The 25,007-nt window shown below is 49.2% G+C and overlaps 1 protein-coding gene across 1 annotated transcript; it reads right to left on the bottom strand.

The window, feature by feature from the left end:
• Nucleotides 1-223: 223 nt before the first annotated feature.
• On the bottom strand, nt 224-1,624 carry PtA15_9A407 (uncharacterized protein; the record flags this gene model as incomplete). Its single annotated transcript, XM_053172612.1, has 5 exons — nt 224-350; nt 445-893; nt 963-1,072; nt 1,249-1,542; nt 1,621-1,624. The coding sequence occupies 5 exons, from the start codon at nt 1,622-1,624 to the stop codon at nt 224-226; spliced, it is 984 nt and encodes a 327-aa protein (XP_053023835.1).
• Between the last annotated feature and the right edge of the window lie 23,383 nt (nt 1,625-25,007).

A 25,007-nucleotide genomic window follows, 5' to 3' on the forward strand; every position in this document is an offset into this window, starting at 1 on the left:
AAGATAAAACAAAACTAAAAAAAAAAAGTGTACAACATACAGGGTAGGAAGTGCAGGATATAACATCAGTTGTTGGGATAGGGTTAGTTATATTGATATAGTCCGAAAAATTTAGTTAGAGGTTTTTTTTTTATTATTATTTATTTTTGGGGCTGGGTTACATGTATTTGGTAAAAGAGAAGTCAGGATAGTAAGGAAAGGAACGAGGAAAACAAGCAGAGGATCAGAGCGCAGGATTGAACGGATCATAGGCATGTCGGCTGTTGATCACACCAAGGCAGAGGATCGTGGATACAAGGGTGCGATAAACAAGGCCGGCATTGGAATAGGGGTTACTAAACATCTTGACCCTACATAGGACCGGAAGCGTTAGATCGAGTTGCTGGAGATGGAAATACCAGGATCAATAAGGATAGAAACAAAGGTGGAGGAAATAGGACGTACAATTGATCCGCGCGGTGGCGGTACCAGTGCTCTAGGAGGGTGGCATCCATCCTTATGAGGTTGTGGGCCTGGGCGTCAGGGTGGTTTGGTGGAAGACGGTCTAAGATGGTACGAAGGTCATGCAAGAAGTTGACAAAGCTGTGGGCAAAGAAGGCAGCACTGTACTGCTCATTGCTGGGGGTAGGACCTTCAGGACCTAAGCTAGGAGGGGAAGATTGGAAAGAAGGGGACGAGCTGCGATGGGCTAACGGAGAGAACGGAGGCGAGGAACGATGATAGGGAGATGGACGACAAGGTCGTCTGGGAGCGCGGTCTGGCGTCGGCCAACAACGACGGCGATCAGCATGCGGGGTGCGCCTCATATGTGGAGGGAGCTCAGCCCCTTGCATAGGCCGCCCTTCATAAGGTAGCGGAGCTTCGTCGAAGGGAGACTTGCCTCGGGTGGGTGACTACATAGCCATATGAAAGGTTACATTAGTTTCAAATGAGAGGAAGCAAAAAGGCTAAGAGAAACTTACCGGGGCAAACGTAATAGCGGGAGTAGCTCTAGCTGCTTCGACTTGGGCGAGAGCCTGGGCGGCTTCAGCTTTGTCAGCCGTGGTTTGAGGTTGAGCAGCTGCGGTCGGGCCTGCGACGACACTGTGGTGACGAGATCAAAGGATGGATCGAACAGCCATTATAATCTATAAAAGTAAGGGCAAGATTCGAGTAGTACAATAAAAATTAGTATCTTAATGGTATGAAGTACAAGCTTCTTGTTTCCTTCTAGGAAGGAGCGACGAACAAAATGGAGAATAATTGTACTAGGATTGTTGCAGCTAGGCAGATGGGAAAAGTTGAGATGGCGGTGCTTGAGGAGTGGCGATGGAGCAAAGGATGAGGGGTCGGGTTTTATCAACAAGGAGGATTCGAGTAGGCCAATCGATCGCGAGGAGGACATGATCAGTAAGGATAGCAACAGCGGCGTCAGCGTAAGGTAAGTAAAGGCCACTTTCAACCGGCCAGGATTTCTGGTAGGATGAGGAGGGATCATCGGCACTTGGCAACAATCACGACGCAAATCAATTGATGTGTTGAGGAGGAAGCCAGAGAAAAATGCTGAAAGATCAAGTCCATAAAAAGGGACAAGTCAGCACATTGAGCTTTGAGCACATTCAGACGGGGCATAGAGCATACACATGGAAGTCAACCGCAAGGTTCTGGGCACTCAAGAACAAACAGGTGCTCGGTAAGCCTGCAAAGCTGAACGAGTACCTAATCTCATTCTGCCTCACTGAAGGTCGAGGTCGACAGCCTATTCATTGCGTGAGACCGATCGGCAGGCGTATTCTAGGATGGATTCATTGAACGATGGCGAAAGCGATGGGGTGGCGACCAGGCTGAGGAAGTGAATTGGAAGGGTCGGGTATCTTCGAATGCTGTATTGATCTAAGTATGTTAAATCCACAGTTTCATGGAAATTGGGTTCATGGGTTCACCCTCCCCCTTTCCCAAAAGGCCCCAAAAGGGGCCTGCCAGTGGCACAGTGGCCAACTTGGCAATATTTCCCACAGTTCCCTTCTTCCCAGGCAGAAGTATGTTTGACTTTGCTGCCGTGTGAATTAAATTTTAAGTCCCCAAACATTAATGCCTCGGACTGATCCCCCAATTCATGAACCATGAATGAAAAGGGACCGGATTCTCCCACCTCTGCCTGTTGCAAATGCAAGGGGAGAGAGGTGGGCAAATGGTTGGTTAAATAAATTGCCCAGCCTGAGCAAGTGCAACAGGGGAGTAAAATTTACCTCAACCTGTGCAAGTGCAACAGGGGAGGTTTTTTCCTTCTTTGTGTGATGAATGTTTTGACCCACCTTTGCAAGCGCAGCAGGGGGAAAAGATAAGACATAATCAGCCTGCGCAAGCGCAACAGGGGATTGAGATAAAAGATTAAAGCCCTCAAACCTTTGCAAATGCAAAAGCGGAGAGTGTTAACCGACGGATTGTGCTCAACCTCCACAACTGCGAGAGGGGAACTCGACCCGTGAAGGTCCAGCCCCCGTCGAGGCGCCTTTATTTATTGTCTACCTCCCCTCACTCCTCTTTTTTTCTCTAGATCAACAGCGCACACATGTTTCAATAAGTCCAGGAGTCCTCCCCATTTTGGGGTACTCCAACACTGCAAATCTTTACAGTCGCGTGGCGCTGTCCGAGACAAGCGACTGGGACCCTTCAAACAAAACAAAACAAATCAGAACTTCGCCTTTAGATGACCTGCACACTTTTTTGTTGCTATGGATGTATATGTTCACACCCGGGCCAGAACCGCTTTTGGCCAGGGCGGGTCTTTTTTGACGGTTCTCCCTCTCGAAGATGCTGCGCCTTTGCTGTACCTTCCTAAACCACGAGAGGCTTTGACTGTCACGCGTGGCGGATTTTTTTTTCTCCAGCTTTGTACAGGGAAATACCGCTTCCCAGGTCATGAGGGTATTGTTGCTGGTAGTGATCCCTCAATCACGAAGGCCGAGCTGCTTCTTGTGCATCCCCAGGAGTCCTGCCGATCCCGCCCGCCCGCTACACAGGCCACCAAAACCTCCTCGGCCTGCTCATACTTGCCCAATGCTGTTTGCTTCGCCTCCGGCCACGGCTTTTCACAATGGAGTGAAGGCTCTAGAACCCAGCTGTTGAATACTACCTGACAAGGTAGAGGGCCCTGTGGCTGCAATCATGTATCTCACACACTTCGCCAAGGTCTAAAACCACTCGCCCACCATCATTGAGAATAGCCCCCCCCCCCTTCCTCCTTGAACTAAGCCTGACCCCCAGGAGGGGGAGGAGAAGTAGGCCGGTCATCGAGAGGAGCGATGACCAGAACCCGGTCATCGAGAGGAGAAACACACCTCTCGGTGACCGGGACCAGACCGTTCATACATTGAGGGGATCAAGTGCTCCTCTCGATGGGTCCGTTTTCCAGTCATCGAGAGGAGTCAAGACTCCCCTCAATGACCGGAGCGAACTGTTCATCACTCATCTCGTTGAATGGTTCGCTCCGGTCATTGGGGGAGTGTTTCTCCTCTCAATGACCGGGTCTGTTCCGGTCATCAAGGAGATTAAGTAATCCTCTTGATGACCGGATCTGCTTGGTCATCAAGTGGATTAAGTACTCCTCTTGATGACCGCAACGGACCCGGTCATCGAGCGGAGTACTTAATTGCCTCGATGACCGGTCTGCTCCCGGTCACCGAGAGGTGTGTTTCTCCTCTCGATGGCCGGTTTTGTTCTGGTCATCGAGAGGTGTGCTTCTCCTCTCATTGACGGATTCCGTTCCAGTCATCAAGAGGTGCGTTTACCCCTCTCAATGACCGCAACGGACCCGGTCATCAAGAGGAGTGCTTAATCCCTTAGATGACCGGTGATTTGCACTCCACATGTGTGCTGGCCGGTCGTCGGGGGAGTGTGTATCCTCCGCACTGTGGGCCTGCGCCGGCCGTCGGCACGGCACAGCGGCTGACTTCTGCCCCTCGAACTATGTTTTTGAGGGGCTGTGTCCCCAGGTCATTCGTGGCAGGTTAGATATCCCCAGGGGAGAGTCACCGGGGGATCCAGCTCATTAATGGGTATTTATTTTTCACCCTTGTCTTGTGTGAAAGTGAGTGTCCCAAAATTTCCAAAAGAATTGTTGGAGGGGGGGGGGGGGGGGGGCAAATCTCCTCTGCCGCATGGCAGAAAAAAAATGAGAATTTGATGGTTTTTCATCTGCAGTGCACAAAGCGTTTTGAGCTTCCGCGCACTGTGGCCGGGATGTTGCGTGGACGCCCCCTGCAGTGCGCAAAGAGTTTTTTGTGCACAAAGTACATCCATATTTCTTTTAGAGTGCGCGTCATTTGTCCTGTAGGAACACATGTAACTGAACTACTCTCTGAATCACATTCACAAAGGAATGAAGTTCAATGCCAGATTCCTCTGTTTTCTTCAGCCTCAGAACTTTCAGGGGCCTTGTCCGTGTTATTTGATTACTGGTTCATACAGCTGTAGTGAAACCTTCTCTTTCTCAGAAATTGTGTCCAGGAACAGTGTGGGTATGACTGAGGCTAATCAGGCTTTCTGTCCATTCCTAGCAATGGTGTCTGTAACATACCAGGATGGGGTTGGATATTTATTGTTTGTTGCATCTCTCAGCAAGGCATTCTTCTACACATCAATTCTCCATAATCTCTATACTGACATGGTTCCAAATTTCAACATATAACCACAGATTGATGGTGTGAGCCTGAGTCTCTATAGTGACAGCAGGACACAAGAAATGGGGGACAACAGTTTGATTTCTTGGGATAAAGAAAATACAACTGTAAGAGAAAAAGAGAAAGAGAGAGAAAGAAACCAAGCAGGCTAAGATAGAAGAGAAGTACTAGGTTATTCTAGTGGGAATGCACGTCCACTGGCAATGCTACTCTTCAGAAGAGTGCTGCTAATCTGTGCTAGAAGTGCTACAGCTTCCTCTCAGGAGGGTATCTGGATTAGATAAGTTTAATCCAGCCACAGTTTTTTAGACTTCTCTCTGGACAGTCAAGGTTCTTAATGGGAAACCTGAGGGACAGCCCTGCAACCTAGATTTTGAGGCAAAGGCCAAGTGATTATAAGGGACAGCCCTGTGATCAAGATAGAGGCAAAGGCCTGTAGAATTGAAGGGACAGCCCTGTGATCAAGATAGAGGCAAAGGCCTGTAGAATTGGAGGGACAGCCCTGTGATCAAGGAGGAGGCAAAGCAAGAAGAAAAGGCAGATCAAGCAAGACACAGAGTTGTACCTCTGAGATAATCAAGGTTCAGTGAAAGAGGTTACTTACTGTCAATATCCTAGGCGCCTGTGACGGTAGGTATACTGGGAGTAGAGTAGGCTCTTTGGTGGTGATCCTGGGGTTATCTGGGTGGTGGTTCTGGTGTGCTGAAGTCTGTGTATCCTCCAGCTGCATGGGGGATCCTGACTTCGAAAATTTTCAAGGTTGGCTGACATAATCACATATGTACATGTGGTTGGAGAGCTCTGTTGCGCCTACAGGGCGCTGCTGCGCATGCTCATCACAAACAAGGAACTCTATGAAGGAGTTGAGCTGTTGGAAAGTGGCCAGTGGACACTAGGGTTGAAATTGCATGGGAAAACAGAATCTGAAGTCAAAACAAGGTTAAACCTTAAACTTAAAAAGATATAAGAGAGTTGAGGTAGAAATAATGACAAAGGCAGACATTAGGTCAGCTGCGCTGACTCTAAGGCTGACAGATGGCATTTTTACAACTCTGTGTGGATTAATAGTTTTTTTTATTTTTCCTTCCACAATAAAAACATGTAAATTCTCAACCCTGAAGCAAAGAAGGTGAGAGTCAGCCAGTGTATGCAAATTGTTGGCAGGTGATGTGAGGCAACCTTATAGTGTCTTGTATATTTCCCTACAGCATCATGACAATTCAATTGGAGCAGGATATACCATTGGAAACCCAGGGATCCAAAGAGAAGTTCTTGTAGTACCAAGTGGGTTGCACACTCAGAATTCCAGATGTGCTTCACTGCACATAGCAAAACCTTTCACCATTGTCATGACTACACCCCCTCTTTGAAGAGACCCCAGACTTTTTTTACCATATGTTGTCATTATGGTCATTCTTGGTCTCAAGAGTGCACTAATCCAGCTTGATGTTTCCACTGGCATATTACCTGATTAGGATAAGAGATTTTTTGTATGAGAAAATAACACTACTTGAAAATTGATTATGCTGTGAATATTTTTCAAAAACTTTTGGGGTGGTGGGATAATTTGGTTCTCCATTTGTTGGCTATCATCCATCATGTTTTTTGAAGTGAAATTTTGATCTTGCTGCTATTCAGATATGTACATGTTTTTGACAATAATTCCTCCTTCAGTATCCATTTCTTTACACAAAAGAGGTGGGGGGGGGGGGGGGGGGGGTTGTGGTTTAGGGTATGTTACCCTCTTCCCCCAAAGGTGCAGCGGCGTAGCCGCTTTGAACTCTAGTGAATATAAAAGTGCAGAACTCCGAACGGAGGAAGGCGGGGCAGCGCGGGGCAACCGCGGGTTTGAGTTAATACAGTTCGGGAGCGGGTTTTTGGGTATAGTATTGGGTTTTTCTTTGGTTTCCTTTTAGTCATGTTTACTTAAATTTGGTGAAAGGGCATGTGAAAGCCTATGTTGTACATCAGGAAAAAGAAAAAGGGTAAAGTAAATAAAACATTTGATAAGTTAAATTTGTGTGTAGGCAGCAATTAAGTTTGTTAAGCTGAGGGCAGGGGTGGGCAAATTCAATCAAAACTAACTCATGAATAAGTACAGATGAACAGAGGGAAAGACTATGTGCTCAAGTGAACAAAATTTACCTTAACCAAGTTCAAGCGTTCATAGAGCTAATCATTTTTTTACAGCAAGCAGCAGTAGGTACTGATCAGTTAGCTTTTTTTTTCAAGATTTAGGGACAGTTTTTGTAGACAATATGGATTACACAATTGGGGCGGCAAAATGTAAGGGGGTGGCAAAGAAGATTCGACCGGTAAATCAACCTATGCCTCAAGGACTTAACCCACCATTGGAAAGACCCAAATTATCTCGAGACCCTTATCAGACACCCCTCACACCATTTCCACCGGATTTTAGGGAAACAAAACGAGTTACGGCGAAGCGGCTGGAAGCGGTAAATTTTGGACCACCCAATTGGTTGAGAGAAGAGGAGTTGAAGTTGTTGAAGCATGTAATTGTACTTAGGGAGAAGGCAGTCGCGTTTACGGAGGAGGAAAGAGGGATACTCAAGCACAATTATGGCCAACCATATAAGATACCAGTGATTGATCATGAACCATGGCAACAACGGCCAATTCCCATCCCAAACGCAATCAGGAATGATTTTATTGAATTGGTGAGGAAAAGGATTCAGACTGGGCTCTACGAGCAATCTACATCCAGTTATTCCAGCCCAGTGTTTTGTGTGGCCAAGTCAAATGGAAAGTTGCGGATTGTCCATGACCTGCAGCAACTAAATAAAGTCACTATTAAAGATGCAGGGTTGCCTCCAAAAATTGAAGAGTTTTTGGACTCGTTTGCAGGAAGAGCTTGTTATGGATTGGGAGACATTATGGGAGGATATGACAAACGAGAATTGGATCCAGCTTCAAGACCTCTCACCACCTTTGAAACACCTTTGGGACGGCTACAACTCACTAGATTACCTCAAGGCACAACAAACTCAGTGGCAGTGTATCAGGCTCAGATGACATGGATACTTCAGGAGGAGCTACCGGAGAATTTAGGGATATTTATTGATGATGGCGGAATCAAGGGACCTAAGTCAGATTATGGGGGGGCTACATTAGATGAAAATCCAAATATACGCCGATTCATTTGGGAGTACGCAGTTACCTTGGAACGTATTTTATTTTGGATTGAAGAAGCAGGCCTCACAATTTCAGGAGAAAAGTTTGCATGTTGTGTCCCAGCTTTGGATATTGTAGGACATGTGGTATCACAGGAGGGAAGGACAATATCCGTAAAGAAACAAAATAAAATTCAGACTTGGCCTCTATTAACAACCAAGAAGGATGTCAGGCAATTTTTGGGTTTGTGTGTATATGTTAGAATGTTCATTAAGGGTTTTTCAGAGGTAGCGGCACCATTACGGCGTTTGACTAGGTTAGATACAGAATTTGTTTGGACAAAGGAGTGTGAGGACGCGTTTCAATCACTAAAGCAAATTGTAGGGGAGGATATTGTATTGAAGGGACTAGATTACAGTAAGGAAGCCGGGAAAATCAAGTTAGCAATAGATTCCAGCTATTTGGCGGCAGGCGCGGTGCTTATGCAGGAGGACAAGGACACCTTAGACAGGCCTGTTTTGTATGAGTCAGTAAGTTTTACGGACAAGGAATCGGAATATGCACAGTCAAAGCTCGAGCTTCTGGGGGTCAAGAAAATTCTGAAGAAGCTACAGATATTACTATGGGGACAGCATTTCGAATTACAGGTAGATGCAAAAGCTCTTATACAGATGATTAACACCCCAAGTTTACCTAGTGCACCAATGACACATTGGGTGGCATTTATTCAACTTTTTTCTTTTGATTTGGTACATAAGCCAGGTAAGACTTTCACTATGCCAGACAGATTATCAAGAAGACCCTTGGATAAGGACAATGTGCCACAAGACGCGGACGAAGAGGATGGATGGGTGAAACCACACCCCGGCATGGGAGTAAAGTCAATAGGGATTGTAGAGACTCAGGTTATGGGAGCAGGGGTACAACAGGTTGGATTCTGGAAGCAAATGAAGAATTATCTGGAGACACTTGTACGGCCAACAGACTGTTCAGAAGCAGAGTTCCAGAAGATTAAACGGAGGTCGGCTAATTAATTTGTACAGGATTGGCAGTTGAGGAAGAGAAGTATACCATATAGTCAAGTAATTGTATTGGTCAGAGCAACACAGGAGAAGATAATGAAGGCAATGCACGAGGAATTAGGCCATTGGGGGGCAACAGAAACCTATAGGAGGATAAAGTTGCAATATTGGTGGGAAGGAATGAAGAAAATCATCCGGAATTGGGTTCAATCATGCGAAAATTTTCAGAAGCGGAGTCGTACTTTATAGAAGGAGGACGGGAAATCAACATACAAAACCACACTATTTGAACGGGTCAGCATGGATGCAGTCCATATCAAAGCGGGTAAGTGGAAGTACTTGGTGGTGGCAAGGGACAATTTTTCAGGATGGGCGGAGACGGTGGCACTGGTAAAGCTGAGCTCAAAGAACATGGCGGATTGGTTTCTTGCGGAATGGATCTACCGGTATGGTGTACCAAAAGAAGTTACAGTAGATGGGGGAGCGGAATTTAAGAGAGAGCTCCAAACAGCAATGCGGCGAGTAGGAACAAATTTAAGGATGGTGACACCTTACTACCCAGAGGCACAAGGAATGGTGGAAAGAGGGCATAAAGAGATAAAGGATGCTTTGACCAAGATGTGTGGAGAAGACGGGAAGAAATGGAAAGAGTACTTACCATTGGTGACATTTGCGGACAGAATATCAACCAAGCGAACAACAGGGTATTCACCATATGAGTTGCAGTTTGGACAGCTAGCAATTTTACCCGTGGATCAGGAGTTGGGAAGTTTTCTTACTGTGAACTGGTCGGAAATTCAAACAACAGCGGAATTATTGGAAGCAAGAGCAAAGCAACTCGCGGTCAAGGAGTAAATGATGGAGGAAGCTCGTAGAAAGATGAATAAAGCTTGGGAGACGTCGGTTCAATATTGGGATAGGCGGCTAGCGCATTGTTTACGGAAGCCACTTAAGTCGGGTGACTTGGTGCTTGTATACAACAAAGCTCTAGAAACTAAGTGGGGAAATTTGTTTAAGCATAAATGGAATGGGCCGTATAAGATAGTTAAGCAGGTGAAGAATGGACCATATGTATTGGCGGAGTTAGATGGAACTGTCCTAACAAGGATGTTTGCAGCCAATCACGTCAAGAGATTCTACCCTAGAGGAGAGTCTCAAGCAGAGGAAGGGGAGGAATTAACACAAGAGGAACAAGAGGAGGCGGAAGAAGAGGAGGAGGAAGAGTACGAAGGACTACAGGAAGAAGGAACGGAAGGGGAAGAGGAGGAGGAAGAGGGTAGCACAGAGTGATTAATGGGACATGTTATATATATATATATATAGTTAGTTACAATTATACAATTACTCAGAATGTTGGAAAGAATTTGGTAGGCAAACAGTTTCCTTTGTTTAGCTGAGGGAATAGGGTGGGCCAATTTGAAAACAAGTTACATTTTTTTTAGTATGAAGAGTAGTCAGTCATTAGAGGTTACAGTCATTGGGATATTCAAAGGATAGGAAAATGGGCGGACGGACGTTTGGAACAGGAAGATACTAGCGGGCGAAATGGATGGGGTGGAATAGGACTTGGAATTTTATAGCAAAACAACAGGGCAAAATAAGAGTATTTCGGATTAGTGGGGTTCATCGATTGCGGGCATCAGGACTGGAAAAATTTGTAGAATCAGATTGAGCAGGTATCAGGGGGGAAGGATGAAATAGGCCGGATCTTATTAAATACTGCTTTTCAACAACCTTTTGCGGAATAAACTGGCTTTTTCCTTGGAACAATGTCATTGGTGTGGAGAGGAAGAAAGATAGGATTGGGATTTTTTTTTGTCTTATACTGGACCATGGATGGATGTCACAGAACAACAACAGGGATTACAGTTAAGATTTAGTGGTGAATTTAGACATTTGGACTAGTTGTAGGAAGGGGAGATGAATCAGTGATTTTAGAATACCTTATTTCAACTGGCGCTTTGGTATAGGAGGAAAATAACTATTGGACACGGCAAAAATGGGACTCAAAATATTAGATTGGGAAGAACAGAAATCACGACTGTTGGACAATTCTTTTGGTGAATAATTGACTATGGTTCTTTTGGCATTTGTCACGAATGCTGTGGACAGCATTAAGTTGGGGGGGGATGTGGTGCTCCATTGGTGTGACAATTCCAAAAGCACATTGTAGAGGTATTGGGACAGCATAGATACAGCTATCATTCATTATAAGAGGAGGAAGTTATATATAATACAAGCAGTGTATGTGTTGATGGGAGGAATGGATTCATTACAGACGGATGGATGAGGGATAGTGTTAGCACGGATGGAACGGCAGACTAGGATCATGTAGGATGGACGGCGTGATCAGGGATGGAATGGAGGACCATTACTAGGTAGGATGGCAGGGAGGTGGAAGGGTGTTGTCAATAGAAGAGGTGGAAGGTATTGGGAGCACATGTCTCAACCAGGAATGGAAGGGAGGATGGTGTGGTGTATCAAGTAAGGCAGTGTTATAAGGGTATATTATTTGTATAAGGGTATATTATCTTTATAAGGGTGGTATATTACTTTATAAGGGTCTAGGATTCAGTATGATGGGATATGGATGCGAGTATTAATTAGGGAGGAGGAAGAAGGAAGGATGGAGCAAGGTGGGAGGAGAGGCTTTGACCCCCAATATTCTGGATGGAAGAAGGCAACAGCTGGACATGCAGGCATATGGTAGGTTACGGAAGGTTGTTTGGGTCACCTAGCAACACATGATATCATGCAGTGCAGCATATGCAGGCAGATAAGGTGTTCAAGGAGCCTGCCTGCAGAATCAATTACATCATTGTTTGGCAGGCAGTGCAACACATGCATATATTGCTGTGCAACTGATATCCCCTCCTGCAGAATCCATTACCTCATTGTTTGGCAGGCAGTGCAACACATGCATATCTTGCTGTGCAACTGATATCCCCTGCAGAAAATAGCCCTCACAAGGAGTTCCCCTGGAGCTAAATTCCCTCACCCTTCAATATATAAGGAGGCCTCTTTCCCCCCCTCATCAGATCTTTTCCCCCATCAGCCTAGGAAGGTTTGGTCACAGTGGTTAGTTTTAGTTACAGTGGTAGTTTAGTGGTAGTTTAGTGGTAGTGGTAGTGGTAGTGGTAGTGGTAGTGGTAGTGTTAAGTTTAAGTCAGTAGTAGTAGTAGTAGTAGTCAGGAGCTCTAGTAGTAATTAAAGTGCCTTATCAAGAGATTGTTAAGGAAGAGATTATTACCAACTTCATCAACAACAATTATAACAAGTAGTAGTAGTGTAGTAGCAACCAGGAGCTCTAGTATTGATTAAAGTGCCTTATCAAGAGATTGTTTAAGGAAGAGATCATTACCAACCTTCTCATCAACAACCCAACATCAACAACAATTGTATTTTACATAATTGATCCCACTGGATTACATTATCCCCCCATCATCAGAAGTTATAACAGATCTGAAAGAATAGTGATTTGAGGAATCTAGGTCTGATAGAGATTACTATACAAAAGTAAGATCTATCTTGGAATCAGCCACATCTTTATAAATATTGATTACAAGACTCTTAGTTATTTGCATAGTACCATTAGAGGGGCAGGTCTTTCAAACCACCCGTAAGTTGTAATAGCCTTTCAACCTATTAGCAATTTATTTCCCCCTCAGAGGATATTTTCACCAAATAATAAAACATTTAGTGTCCCACAAGAGTCCCTACACCGGAGTCCACTAACAGCGACGAGATTGTCTCTCCGTCCCCTACACTACAGTTGAGATAGCCAAGGGGACAAGAGTAGAGATTCGGGTCAAAGTCCCCGTCGGGGTCAATTCCTTCCGCTAGCGTCCCTGATTTCACTTTCAGCGCCTCCGAACCAACCTTGACCCGCCTGCGGGAGACCCATTTCTTCACGCTGTCCGCTACAGAAGGAGAGATAGAGCAAATCTCAGCGACTGTCGTGGTCACCTGCAGGTCAAAGATCTTCTTGATGAACCCATCCATTGCGTTTGGGTGATCCCGAGAGACCTTGCGCTCGAACCGGACTTTTGGCTGCGATCCGGTTGCCTTTGGCGGAGTGGCCGCTCAAGCGGGAGTCTCCTGAGGAATAGGGGCTGTTGGATCCGGCTCGTTCATGATTCGGTTGAAGAGTTTGGGCTCCTCCTCTAATACATCCTTCTTAGCATCCACAGGGCTAGCGGGGCCTTTGCAAATTGGTCTCTTCGGCTGACTGGAAGGTACAAGAGGAGCCTTATACGGCCGAGGCTCCTCGTGACGCTTCTTCCCTGCTGGATTGGCTTCGTAAACGTCCGCAAAAGACTGCAAATAAACCGCGGGTGCATACCAAGGTTGCAGAGATCCGCAACTCGTCTTGTACTCAGTTTTAGCCGATTTGGATGCCTGGCGAGTCGGTGTCGAGGGCCTGGGTGGAACAGAAGAAGACGTAGGCTGATAGGAAGCCACAACATGTTGGATTGGCCGGCTACAATCGAATGGGATGAGAGCACCATTTGGGAGGAAGAAATTTGTTCCCCTCTGTTCGACCAGCCCCTCATCCTTATCCTTTTGAAGTTCCATGCAACAAGACGTGCTGTGACGCTCACGGTGACAATAGTAGCAGATTAACGGTGGGCGCTCGGTCGTGCCCGGAGTCTGTTCCTTCTTCATGTACTGTCCAAAAGCCTTGAACATCTTGGTGAGTTCCTCCATCAATGGCTCCGTCTTGGTCGTCGCCTCCGGCGCCTTCGGTCGCTGCTCATTGGCCATCTTCTTCATCACCTCATTCGCCACTTGAAATGGGGACGATACCGGCGCCGAAGAACGAGTGTCTTCAAAAGTAAGAGAGATCTGGCCTTTCATGACAGTATCCACAGCACCTTGCAAGACCTTGAAAGCAGGAAGCCGCGCCTGATTATCGGGCGTAACAATAAGTGTACCCTCTTTGATGAGCTGATCTTGGATTCAACTCTGAAAACCCTCCGAGAAGGCCTGGTAGAATGGCTTCTTGAGCTCCTCGGCCGACTCGATGTGACTCTTTGAAACAAGGTAAGCTTGAACGGGGTCCCATGATTTGCGAAAGGCGTGATAATCCAAGACCAAAGCTACACCTCCCTTCTTAACCCACTGATCCACCAGGGTTCCAATGTCGCGCTCGGTAAAGAGAGCCTTATTGACATCCGCCCAGTAACTCAGCATCGCGGTTTTTAGCTTGGTCCAGTCAGGCGGCTTGTAGCCATCGAGAGGCACCAAGATTGTACGCGTCTCCCCAGACTCGACGAAAGATCCAATCTGACAAGCCTTGTTGTAGTCAGACGCACCGTCCAACTCCGCCGCTAGCTCGTAGTCATCGAGGAATTGCTCAACATCGGAGCCCGTGAACTTCAGTGCCTTATCTTGAGGCTTGATCTTGACCATTTTCACACGCGGAGGGTCCGGAGAGATATTGGCCATTGCAAAGGAAAATCTGAGGGGAAAACCAAACAGAGAATCGAAGGGCGGCTCACAGCGGTGGCGATGATGCTTTGACAACAGTAGTAGGCTTTGAAGGTGCTACTAATTAGAGGGGACTTACTTCTATACCCTTTAATGCCCCGCCGCTGAAACACCAGAAATAAAAGAGAAAAGAAGTAATAGAATTCGGACCCTGAAACGGCCTGATTCAATGAAACAAGGTCTAGAGCGGCTCCTGAAACGAGGTGGGTGGCGAGGGATGAGAGGTGGCTCTGAGGCACTGTTGGCGCCTCAAAGGAATCCACTCAAAGGGGGAGAAACCGGTTGATCAAGATCGTTTGCAGAGGACTGATGGGATGGGCTCAGAGACACCGTTGGCGCCTCAAAGGAATCTGTGCCTCGCGTCACAAATGGGATGAAAATTGGATTGAAAGAGAATTGAAGCGGTTTCAGCTAGGATTCTGAGATTAAGCCGTATAGGAATCAAAAGAACAAGGAAAAAAAAAGGATTTATAACCGCCAAGCGCCTCAAAACCACAGTCCGAGACTGTAAATCTTGAGGTCGCTGGTTTGATCCCGGCTTGGGGGACCAAATATGGAGCTCTGTCCGGTGCTAGGCCGGCGGCAGCGCTGGGAGGGGAAAAGGTGCTCTGGGAGCTGCCCTCACGGATGGTCCGGAAAAGAGTCGTAGGGGATTTGAGGTGATAGCTTTGGTGGAGTGGTTTTGAGAGTTCGCCGGGGTTTGGATCCTTGGCGGCGGTTTGGGTTTGTTGGGAAGGTGGATTCTGGAAGGGACTCTGGGGATTCTTGATGGGACTCTTGACTTGAGAAAAGATCTTGAATTGATAACCCCTGACTTGGATCAGAACAGGTGCTATGGCCTCCCATCCTCCAAGTTTGCCCGGAACTTGGATTCCTGGAGGCCTGTCACAGACATGTCATCATCTCCTTGCGTGCCGTGCGCGCGCACACACCACAGACAACAACACAAAGAAAGAAAAGAAAACACAAAACAAAAGAGACACAGGCCAGACACACAGGTGAAACAAAAGACAATCAACAGATGAGAATAAATAAGACAACAGGAAGAGAACAAAAAAATAGAGAAAAACATAAAAAAATAAGAATAACTCTGTGTTAGGACCAAGAAATGAGAAGATTGACTTGAGAGGAGAGAGAGACTATCAAGAAAAGAAGATGGGGGGAAAAAAAAGGAAAAGGTGAGGGAACAGAGCAGGAAAGGAGGCTGGGAATAAGAATCTGAAGTCATGAGGATTGAAGCTTGGAGGTCCTGAAACTGAAACTTGACGTCTGATGCCGGTGAGAGCGGAAACTGAGAACTGATCTTGACCACCGTATTGGTCACCACACCGTCTGGGAGGCATCCCTTCTGGACAACTGTTGTATGGAGCAGTCGTCCGGGAGGTATCCCTCCCGGAGGACTTATAAATGTATCAGTTGACCGGGAGGGATCCCTCCCAGTCAACTACTGTATGTATCAGTTGTCCGGGAGGGATCCATCCCGGACGACTGGGAGGGATCCCTCCCAGTCAACTATTGTATGAAGCAGTCAACTGGGATGGATATCTTTTGGTCAACTATTCTATTTATCAGTCAACCGGTGTGGTGGCCCCTCTCGTGGCCAGCTAGTCAGGATCATTGCCGCCACCAGGATTGTCATCAAGAGTCCAGTTTCAGTTTCATTCCTCAAGTCTCAAGAAACATCAAGATTCTCAAGACCCTCAACTCCCCCATTTTTCCTCATCTTTCACCCTTCTCTTCCATACTCCTTCCCCCCTCTCTTTTTTCATCTGCTGTGGGTTTATTCCCTGGTTTCTTCTGGTTCTCTTCCTTCTATTCTTTTTTTGTTCTGTCTGTTTTGGCCTGAGTCTTTCTGCTTCCTCCTTCCTCTTTTCCTTCTCCTTTCCTCTGGTTCTTTTTCTTCTGTCTCCTCTCACTTTCATTTCTTTGTTCTTTGACTTGTGTTCTCTGTTTCCTGTTTCTCCTGTTTGTTGTGTGTGTGTGCGCGCGTAGCGCGCGGAGGAGATGATGAAATACACGTGACATGTGGCTCTCCCGGAGTCCAAGTTCGCCGAACTTGGATGATGGGAGAGGCATGGCATTCTGATCCCCAGAATACGGACCATCAAGAGTATATCGATCATATCTTCAGAGTTCAAACCTTCGAGCTCAGCTCGCCGATCTTTCTTCATCTAGAGTTTTCGCGATCCCCCTTCTTTCTCTTCGTTAAGATCACCTCCTACCCCCCCCCTTCAACAACAACAAAACAACCGCCGCCGAGGATCCAAAACCCCGGCGAACCTCTCAAAACCACCAACCCACCAAGCTATCCTCGATCCTTTTTCAGCGCTCATCTCGACGGACCACTCACTACGAGGGCAGCCTAAACAGCACCCAATCCCCTCACACGACTGCCGCCGCTTAGCACGGACAGGAGTCCCATATTTGGTCCCCCGAGCCGGGATCGAACCAGCGACCTCAAGATTTACAGTCTCGCACTGTGGTTTTGAGGCCGTTTGGCGGTTATAAAGCCCCTCCCTTTTCTTTTTTTTTCTGGGATTTCCATCCGTCTGAATTTCAGAATCCTAGCTGAAACTGCTTCGATCCTCTTCTAATCCAATCTTCATCCCGTTTGCGACGCGAGGGACGGTTTCTTTTGAGGTGCCGCCGGTGTCTCGGAGCCGCTCTAGTCCTCGTTTCATTGGATCAAGCCGTTTCAGGATCCGAATTCCCTTATTTCTTTTCTCTGTTATCTTAGGTGTTCAGCGGCGGGGCATAGGATTTGTAGAAGTAAGTCCCCTCCAACTAAGTTGCACCTCCGAGGTTTCTACATTGTCAAAACAATCTAGCCACTTCGTGAGCCTCCCTCGATATCCGATCTTCTTTTTCCCAGGCTCCGTTTACGATGGCCGATCTCAACCCCAACTCCCCTCGCGGGAAGATGATCAAGATACAGCCGCAAGACAAGAGCTTGAAGTTTTCGGGCTCCGACGTGGAGCAATTTTTGGACGACTACGAGCTCGCAGCTGAACTGGATGGAGCGTCGGATTATGACAAGGCGCGGCAGATCGGTGCCTTTGTGGAGACGGGAGAGACGAGGACAATCCTTGCTACCCTCGATGGTTACAAGCCCCCCGACTGGACCAAACTCAAAGCGTCGATGCTGAGTTACTGGGTCGACGTCGACAAGGCTCTTTTCACCGAGAGAGACATCACGAGCTTGGTCGACGCGTGGGTAAAGAAGGGGGGGGTAGCCTCGGTATCCGATTATCACGGGTTCCGCAAATCTTGGGATCCCATTCAGGCTTACCTGGTCTCGAAAGGTCACGTCGAGTCCGCCGAGGAGCTTAAGAAGGCTTTCTACCAGGCGTTTTCGGAAGGATTTCAGGGTCGCATCCGAGATCAGATGATCAAAGACAATACTTTAGTGGTTACGGTCGACAATCGGGCCCGGCTGCCGTCCTTTAAGGTGCTTCGAACGGCTATTGATACCGTCATGAAGGGTCAGATAGCTCTCACCTTTGAAGACACTCGCTCGGCCGCTCCTGTCGCCTCCTCCTTCCAAGAGGCAAATGAAATCATGAAGAAAATGGGGTCCGATAAACGCCCCATGGCACCCACTCCCGCCTCAAAGCCCGAAGCCTCTGTGGACGAACTCACGAAGATGTTCAAGGCGTTTGAGCAGTACATGAAGCAAGGGGGCGGGAAATCTGGGCCGTCGAACGAGCGTGGGCCGATGATATGCTACTACTGCCATCGCGAGAATCACGGGACTCTCCGCTGCGCCGAACTGCAGAAAGATCAGGAGGCGGGCCTAGTCGAAAAGAAGGGTAATAATTTTTTCCTGCCCAACGGGGCCCTCATCCCGTTCGATCGCACTCGCCCAATCCGCCACGTAGTGGCCTCGTTCCAACCAAATCAGTCTTCGAGCTCTCGTCCCCAGTCTCCGGGACCGCGTCCGTCGACCCACTCCGCTTCCGTGGAGTTCAAGGCCAGTTGCGGGTCCTTAGAGCAATGGTACCCTCCCGCGATCTCATCTCGATCGTTCTCAGGTGGTTACGAGTCAGAGGCAGCTGGGAAGAAGCGGCACGAGGAGTCTAGGCCGTACAAGGCTCCCCTGGCGCCGCCTTCCCAAGCGAAACGCCCGCTACGGAAGCCGGCGACTGTCCCTAGCGGCCCCACGGAGTCGGAGCCAGTGGAAGAGCAGGAGCTCTTCGATCGGATCATGAACGATCCCGAACCCCGGTCGTCTACGCCCAAAGAAACTCCTGGCAGGCCAGCAACGCCGCCTAAAGCCACGAGCTCTCAGCCCAAGGTCCGTTTCGAGCGAGACGTCTCTCGAGACCATCCGGACGCGGTCGAGGGCTTCGTCAAGAAGATTTTTGACCTCCCGGTTTCGACAACGGTTGCTGAGATTTGCTCCGTCTCCCCGGCTGTATCGGATGGTGTTAAGAAATGGGTCTCACGGCGCCGCGTGGAGGTAGGCCCTGAGGAACTGAAAGTGCACTCGGGCACTCTGGCGGAAGGTCGGGAGTTCAGAGGATCTGAGGCAGAACCTTGTCTTTACTCCTGCCCGCTGGGCTATCTCACTTGTCTCATTGGAGCAGGGGAGAGCGCGGGTTCTCCGCTGATTGACTCGGGTTCGCAGCTGAATATCATATCGGATAGCATGGCGAATCAATTCAACTTGACTCCGCGCGTCAACTTTAGCTCAGCGGTCTATGGGATCAACAACCAGGCCTGCGAGTTGATTGGGGTTGCTGAGGATGTTCCGGTCCGAGTGGGCAAGAGCATCGTGGGCTATTGCCACTTCTGGATCACCCGTCAAGACAGTCCTTTCATCTTAGGCCGGCCGTTTCTAATGGACTTCGAGGCGACGCTTTTGTTCTCCCCCACGGCGGGAGAGCGGATCATCCTCCCCGACTCTGAAGGACGAAACATCGAGTTCTCACTATGTCCCGTCGAAAAGGGTCGATGGGAGAGGGAATTTCCGGCGCACGGGCGAAAGGCCGTGCTCACTCACTGCGGGCGCGTCACGGAATTGCCCGAGGGAGCGGAGCACCCGTCTTTTTTATGAGTAGAGTTGGTTTGTCGTCCGGCAGCAATAATTTAGGGCCTCGCACGCTGTCCGGGAAACCAACTCAACCTCCAGAGGCCCACGGCGGTGGTTTCTTTTCTTCTTTGGTCCGGTCTGCTTCTTCTGTCTTGTCTGTCGAAAACATTAAAAACCAAAAACATCCCCAAAATCGAAGATCACTAAAAAACAGCGACACTCCGTCATTTCGGTCCCCGTTTCCACTTCTTTCCGAAACTTTTTCTCTCGATCCGGCAAAAAGGACTCGCCGGGCGCTTGCGTCGAGCGCAAAAGGTGGGTGGCATCATGGGGTTCCCGCGGGGGCAAAAAGCGTAGAAGTAAGTCCCCTCCATGGTATGCATCTCCGGGTAGATTCTACCGTTTTGTCGAAAACATTACCTCTGGCCACACCTGTGAGCGATTCGTCGGACCCTTCTTTGTCGTCCAGTCCAGGAAATTCTTTGCTGTATCGCCGTGGTCTCCGCGAAGAGAATAAACTACTCCCCCTCCGCAAAGAGGCTAAACTATTTACGTCCGTTGACGGCCTCCGCGATGAGGGGAAACTAATGATCCTCCGAGACGAGGCAAAACTATCCACATTTGATCCGACCCGGCTCCGCAACGAGCATAAACTATGTTCCTGGAAATTGGTGTGCGAGGAGGGCGAAGTGGAGTACCGGTGGCCGTGGGGTCAAGTTGGGGTAGAAGTAAGTTCCTCCCAATGTGCACCTCCGAGGCGTGATGCTCCGCAATGTTTCGAAACCCTACCACGCGCCACACTCGTGAGCCCCGAACGTACTCTCTGTTCCTCTTTCACAGAAAAGGCAGCGTTTGCAGATGGCGCGGAGCATCGGACCTTTCGACTTCTGGCTTGTGGTCTCAGTCACACTGCGCAGGCTGCCCTCGTGGATTCTTGGCGGGAGGGCGGAGCGCTCTCATTTGCGGCGAAATACAAGCCGGTGGCCCGCAAGATCAAGCCGGTCAACCAGCCCATGCCGCAGGAGATCAACCCCCCGCTCCGAAGGCCGCCCCTTTCACGAGACCCCTACTGCGGTTTGCCCAAGTCTCTCGCGGGCCCTTTTGTGCCGTTAGGGAGGGTTACTGAAGAAAGGCTAGCGGTGGTAAATTTTGGGCCGGTGGGCTGGTTGTATCCCAGCGAACTGGACCTCATCAAGAACGTCCTCTCTTTCCGTAATCAAGCGATCGCCTTTCAGGAATCCGAGCGCGGGCTGCTGAAGGAGTCTTACGGGATGCCATATATCATCCCGGTAGTGGAGCACGAGCCGTGGCAAAAGCGGAAGATTCCGATACCGGCAGCTAAGATGGATGAGTATATACGACTCATCAGAGAACGCATCAGCACCGGGCTGTACGAGCAATCTACGTCGAGCTACAGTAGCCCAGTCTTTTGTGTAGTCAAAAGTAATGGGAAGTTGCGCATTGTGCACGACCTCCAGCCGCTCAATAAGGTCACGGTTAGGGATGCCGGCGTCCCGCCGGCTACGGAAGATTTCGTGGAATCGTTTTCTGGACGGGCCTGCTACGGGCTCGGAGATATTATGGGCGGCTACGACGAGCGCGCGCTGCACCCAATTTCGCGGCCTCTGACAACTTTCGATACTCCTCTTGGGAGGTTTCAGCTGACGCGTCTCCCCCAGGGAGCCACCAACTCGGTGGCGGTGTACCAAGCTCAAATGGTCTGGATCCTCCAGGATGAGATTCCGGACCACGCTGGCATCTTCATCGATGACGGGGGTATAAAGGGGCCCATTTCCGATTACGACAACGAGCTCCTTTCGTGGCATCCCGGCATTCGGCGATTCATTTGGGAATACGCCGAGACACTGGAGCGGATTCTTTTTCGAATCGAGGAGTCCGGCTTGACGGTGTCCGCGTCAAAGTTAGCGGCCTGCGTCCCGGCGCTTGAGATAGTGGGGCATGTGGTTTGTAGGGAGGGTCGGAAAATGGCGCGGAGCAAGGTGAACAAGATACTCTCGTGGCCTCAACCAAAAGATGCGACGGAGGTGCGCGGGTTCTTGGGTGTGGTAGTGTATGTCCGAATCTTTATCCCCTCCTTGTCCCAGATTTGTGTACCTTTGCGGCGTCTGACAAGGAAGGACGCGGAATTTGTTTGGACGACGGAGTGCGAGGAGGCTTTCGCGGCTTTGAAAACAATTGTGGGCGAGGACATTGTGCTGGCAAAAATCAACTATGGGCCTGAAGGAGGGCTAATTAAGCTCGCCGTAGACTCTAGTTTCCACGCGGCGGGAGCGGTGCTCACTCAGGCGGATTCGGAGGGTCGGGACCGACCGGCGTTGTACGAGTCCCTTTTGTTCACGGACGTAGAATCTCGCTATTCTCAGGCTAAGCTCGAGCTCTGCGGGGTGGCGAGGATACTGAAGAAGCTCCAGACGGTGTTGTGGGGCCAGTATTTCGAGCTCCAAGTCGACGCGCAATCCCTCATTCAAATGATTAACGCGCCCAGCTTACCGAACGCTCCGATGACCCGTTGGGTCGCCTTTATTCAACTCTTTTCCTTTTACATCGTCCATCGGCCAGGCAAAGCATTCACGTTGCCTGACAGTCTCTCCAGGCGCCCTCAAGGGGACGACGACTCAGATCCACCGGTTTCTGACTTCGATGAAGACGCGCCTCACGTTAAACCTTTGCAGGCGTATTCATCGAGCTCCGGTCACTCTTACAGCGGGTATCAAGAAGGTTTTTGGCGGAAGTTAGAGCAGTACCTCACGACTCTGGTTCGCCCACCCGGGTTGAGCACTAGGGAGTTTCAGGCCCTTAAGCGCAAGTCATCTGAATTTTTCGTGCAGGCCAATCGGCTTATGAAGCGCGGCAGCCCGCTGCCTCGAATTGTCGTCACGATACCCAGCAAGCAAGAAGAAATCCTAGGAAATCTCCACGAAGGCTTGGGGCACCGCAGAGTTGCGGAAACTTATCGCCGGATTGCGGACCGATTCTGGTGGCCCTCTTTGAAGCAGGCCGTCGCGCGCTGGTGTCAGAGCTGTGAGCCCTGCCAGAAGAGGGACCTCCGCCGGCCCCTAGAGACGCGGTACCCGACCGGAGAGGCGACCGTTTTTGGGCGGGTATCAATGGACGTGGTTCACATAAAGGCGGGCGGCGCCAAATATCTTATAGTCGCGCGTGATGATTTTTCTGGGTGGGTGGAGGCAAAGTTTCTCAATAACATTACCTCGGAGGCAGTGGCCGCCTTCCTCCAGGAACACTGGACCATGAGGTATGGTTTGGCTGGGTCCTATTCCACCGACGGCGGATCGGAGTTTGGTGGCGCTCTTGCGGAGATGCTGAGGGCCCTTCCAGGTCAGCACAGGGTCTCAACGCCTTACTACCCCGAAGCTCAAGGCATGGTCGAGCGCGGGCACGGGCCTTTGAAGGCGGCGCTAGTCAAGTTAGCAGGCGAGTCGGGCAAGAACTGTCGCAAATTCTTGCCCCTGGTGTTGTTCGCTGATCGGATTTCGACGAAGCGGACTACGGGATACTCGCCTTACGAGTTGATTTTCGGGCAGCGGGCAGCGCTCCCGATTGACCTAGACATCGAATCCTTTCTGGGCGTCGACTGGGAAGACGTACGTGACACTTCGGATCTGTTGGTGGCTCGATCTCGACAGCTTGAGCGGAGCGAAGATTCTCGGCGTCTTGCGTACGATCGAATGATGAACTCGCGGCAAGAGTCTATCCGATACTGGCAAGAGAAGAACCTCGGTAAATTTCGGGATCCACTCAAGCCTGGCGACCTCGTCCTCGCCTACAATCGATCGCTAGAAGTGCAGTGGGGGCAGCTTTTCGCCCACAAGTGGAACGGGCCCTACCGGATCGTCCAGCAGGTTCAAGGGGGCTCCTACGTCCTCGCCGAGCTTGACGGGACGGAGCTCAAACGCCGTTTCGCGGCGGATCAGGTCAAGCGGTACTTTCCGCGTGGGGGCATTACTGACCAGAAGTAAGTCCCCCTCCTTAGTATGCACCTTAGGGTTCCTCTACGCTGTTTGTAAGCATTACGTCGCCACTTCGTGAGCCGCCTTCGGGACCTTTGTTTGGGTTTTCTTTCCAGGTTTCTGCCTCTGTCTTTGGCCGTAGGGAACGTCGAAGGAGTCTGGGGACAGACTCCAAGTGGTGGGTGGATGTGGTGGCCCCTCTCGTGGCCAGCTAGTCAGGATCATCGCCGCCGCCAGGATTGTCATCAAGAGTCCAGTTTCAGTTTCATTCCTCAAGTCTCAAGAAACATCAAGATTCTCAAGACCCTCAACTCCCCCATTTTTCCTCATCTTTCACCCTTCTCTTCCATACTCCTTCCCCCCTCTCTTTTTTCATCTGCTGTGGGTTTATTCCCTGGTTTCTTCTGGTTCTCTTCCTTCTATTCTTTTTTTGTTCTGTCTGTTTTGGCCTGAGTCTTTCTGCTTCCTCCTTCCTCTTTTCCTTCTCCTTTCCTCTGGTTCTTTTTCTTCTGTCTCCTCTCACTTTCATTTCTTTGTTCTTTGACTTGTGTTCTCTGTTTCCTGTTTCTCCTGTTTGTTGTGTGTGTGTGCGCGCGTAGCGCGCGGAGGAGATGATGAAATACACGTGACATGTGGCTCTCCCGGAGTCCAAGTTCGCCGAACTTGGATGATGGGAGAGGCATGGCATTCTGATCCCCAGAATACGGACCATCAAGAGTATATCGATCATATCTTCAGAGTTCAAACCTTCGAGCTCAGCTCGCCGATCTTTCTTCATCTAGAGTTTTCGCGATCCCCCTTCTTTCTCTTCGTTAAGATCACCTCCTACCCCCCCCCTTCAACAACAACAAAACAACCGCCGCCGAGGATCCAAAACCCCGGCGAACCTCTCAAAACCACCAACCCACCAAGCTATCCTCGATCCTTTTTCAGCGCTCATCTCGACGGACCACTCACTACGAGGGCAGCCTAAACAGCACCCAATCCCCTCACACGACTGCCGCCGCTTAGCACGGACAGGAGTCCCATACCGGGAGGGATGCCTCCCGGACAACTTTTCCATGTATTATTTGACTGGGAGAGATCCCTCCCAGTCGACTATCCTATGTCTTTGTTGGACAGGAGGGATCCCTCCAAGTCAAGTACTGTATGAAGCAGTCAACCGGGAGAGGTCCCTCTTGGTTGACTGTTCTATGTACATATTTTTCAACCAGGAGGGATTCTTCCCAGTCAAAAATTGTATGAAGCAGTTGTCCAGGAGGTATCAGGATCCCTCCTGGACAACTATTCTATTTATCAGTCAACCGGGAGTATCAGTTGACCAGGAGGGATCCCTCTTGGTCAACATGGGTGGATTTTGCCTAGTTGGTTGGCTGGGGGGATTCCTCCTGCTTGACAAAGGTGCTGACATGTACCTAGGTGATACTGCTGTGCCAGCTGAGCAACTCAAAAGTGAGTGCACTAAGTTAAGGTGCAGCTGGTGTGGCTAAGTAGAGTCTTAAAATACTGCTTAGCCTGGGCTGTTGAGCAACTTCCAAATATTCCAGGTTGCACCACCCTGGGATTTGCTTTGTATCAGGCTTGTTTCAAGGGGGACTGAACTCCAGTATACTGCATGTCAACTGACACCAGTTTCTCGAGTTTTTTTCATAGTTTAAGCAACCAATTACAAAAAAAAATC

The sequence above is a fragment of the Puccinia triticina genome, chromosome 9A (assembly GCF_026914185.1).
Source record: "Puccinia triticina chromosome 9A, complete sequence".
NCBI classification, from domain to species: Eukaryota; Fungi; Basidiomycota; class Pucciniomycetes; order Pucciniales; family Pucciniaceae; genus Puccinia; species Puccinia triticina.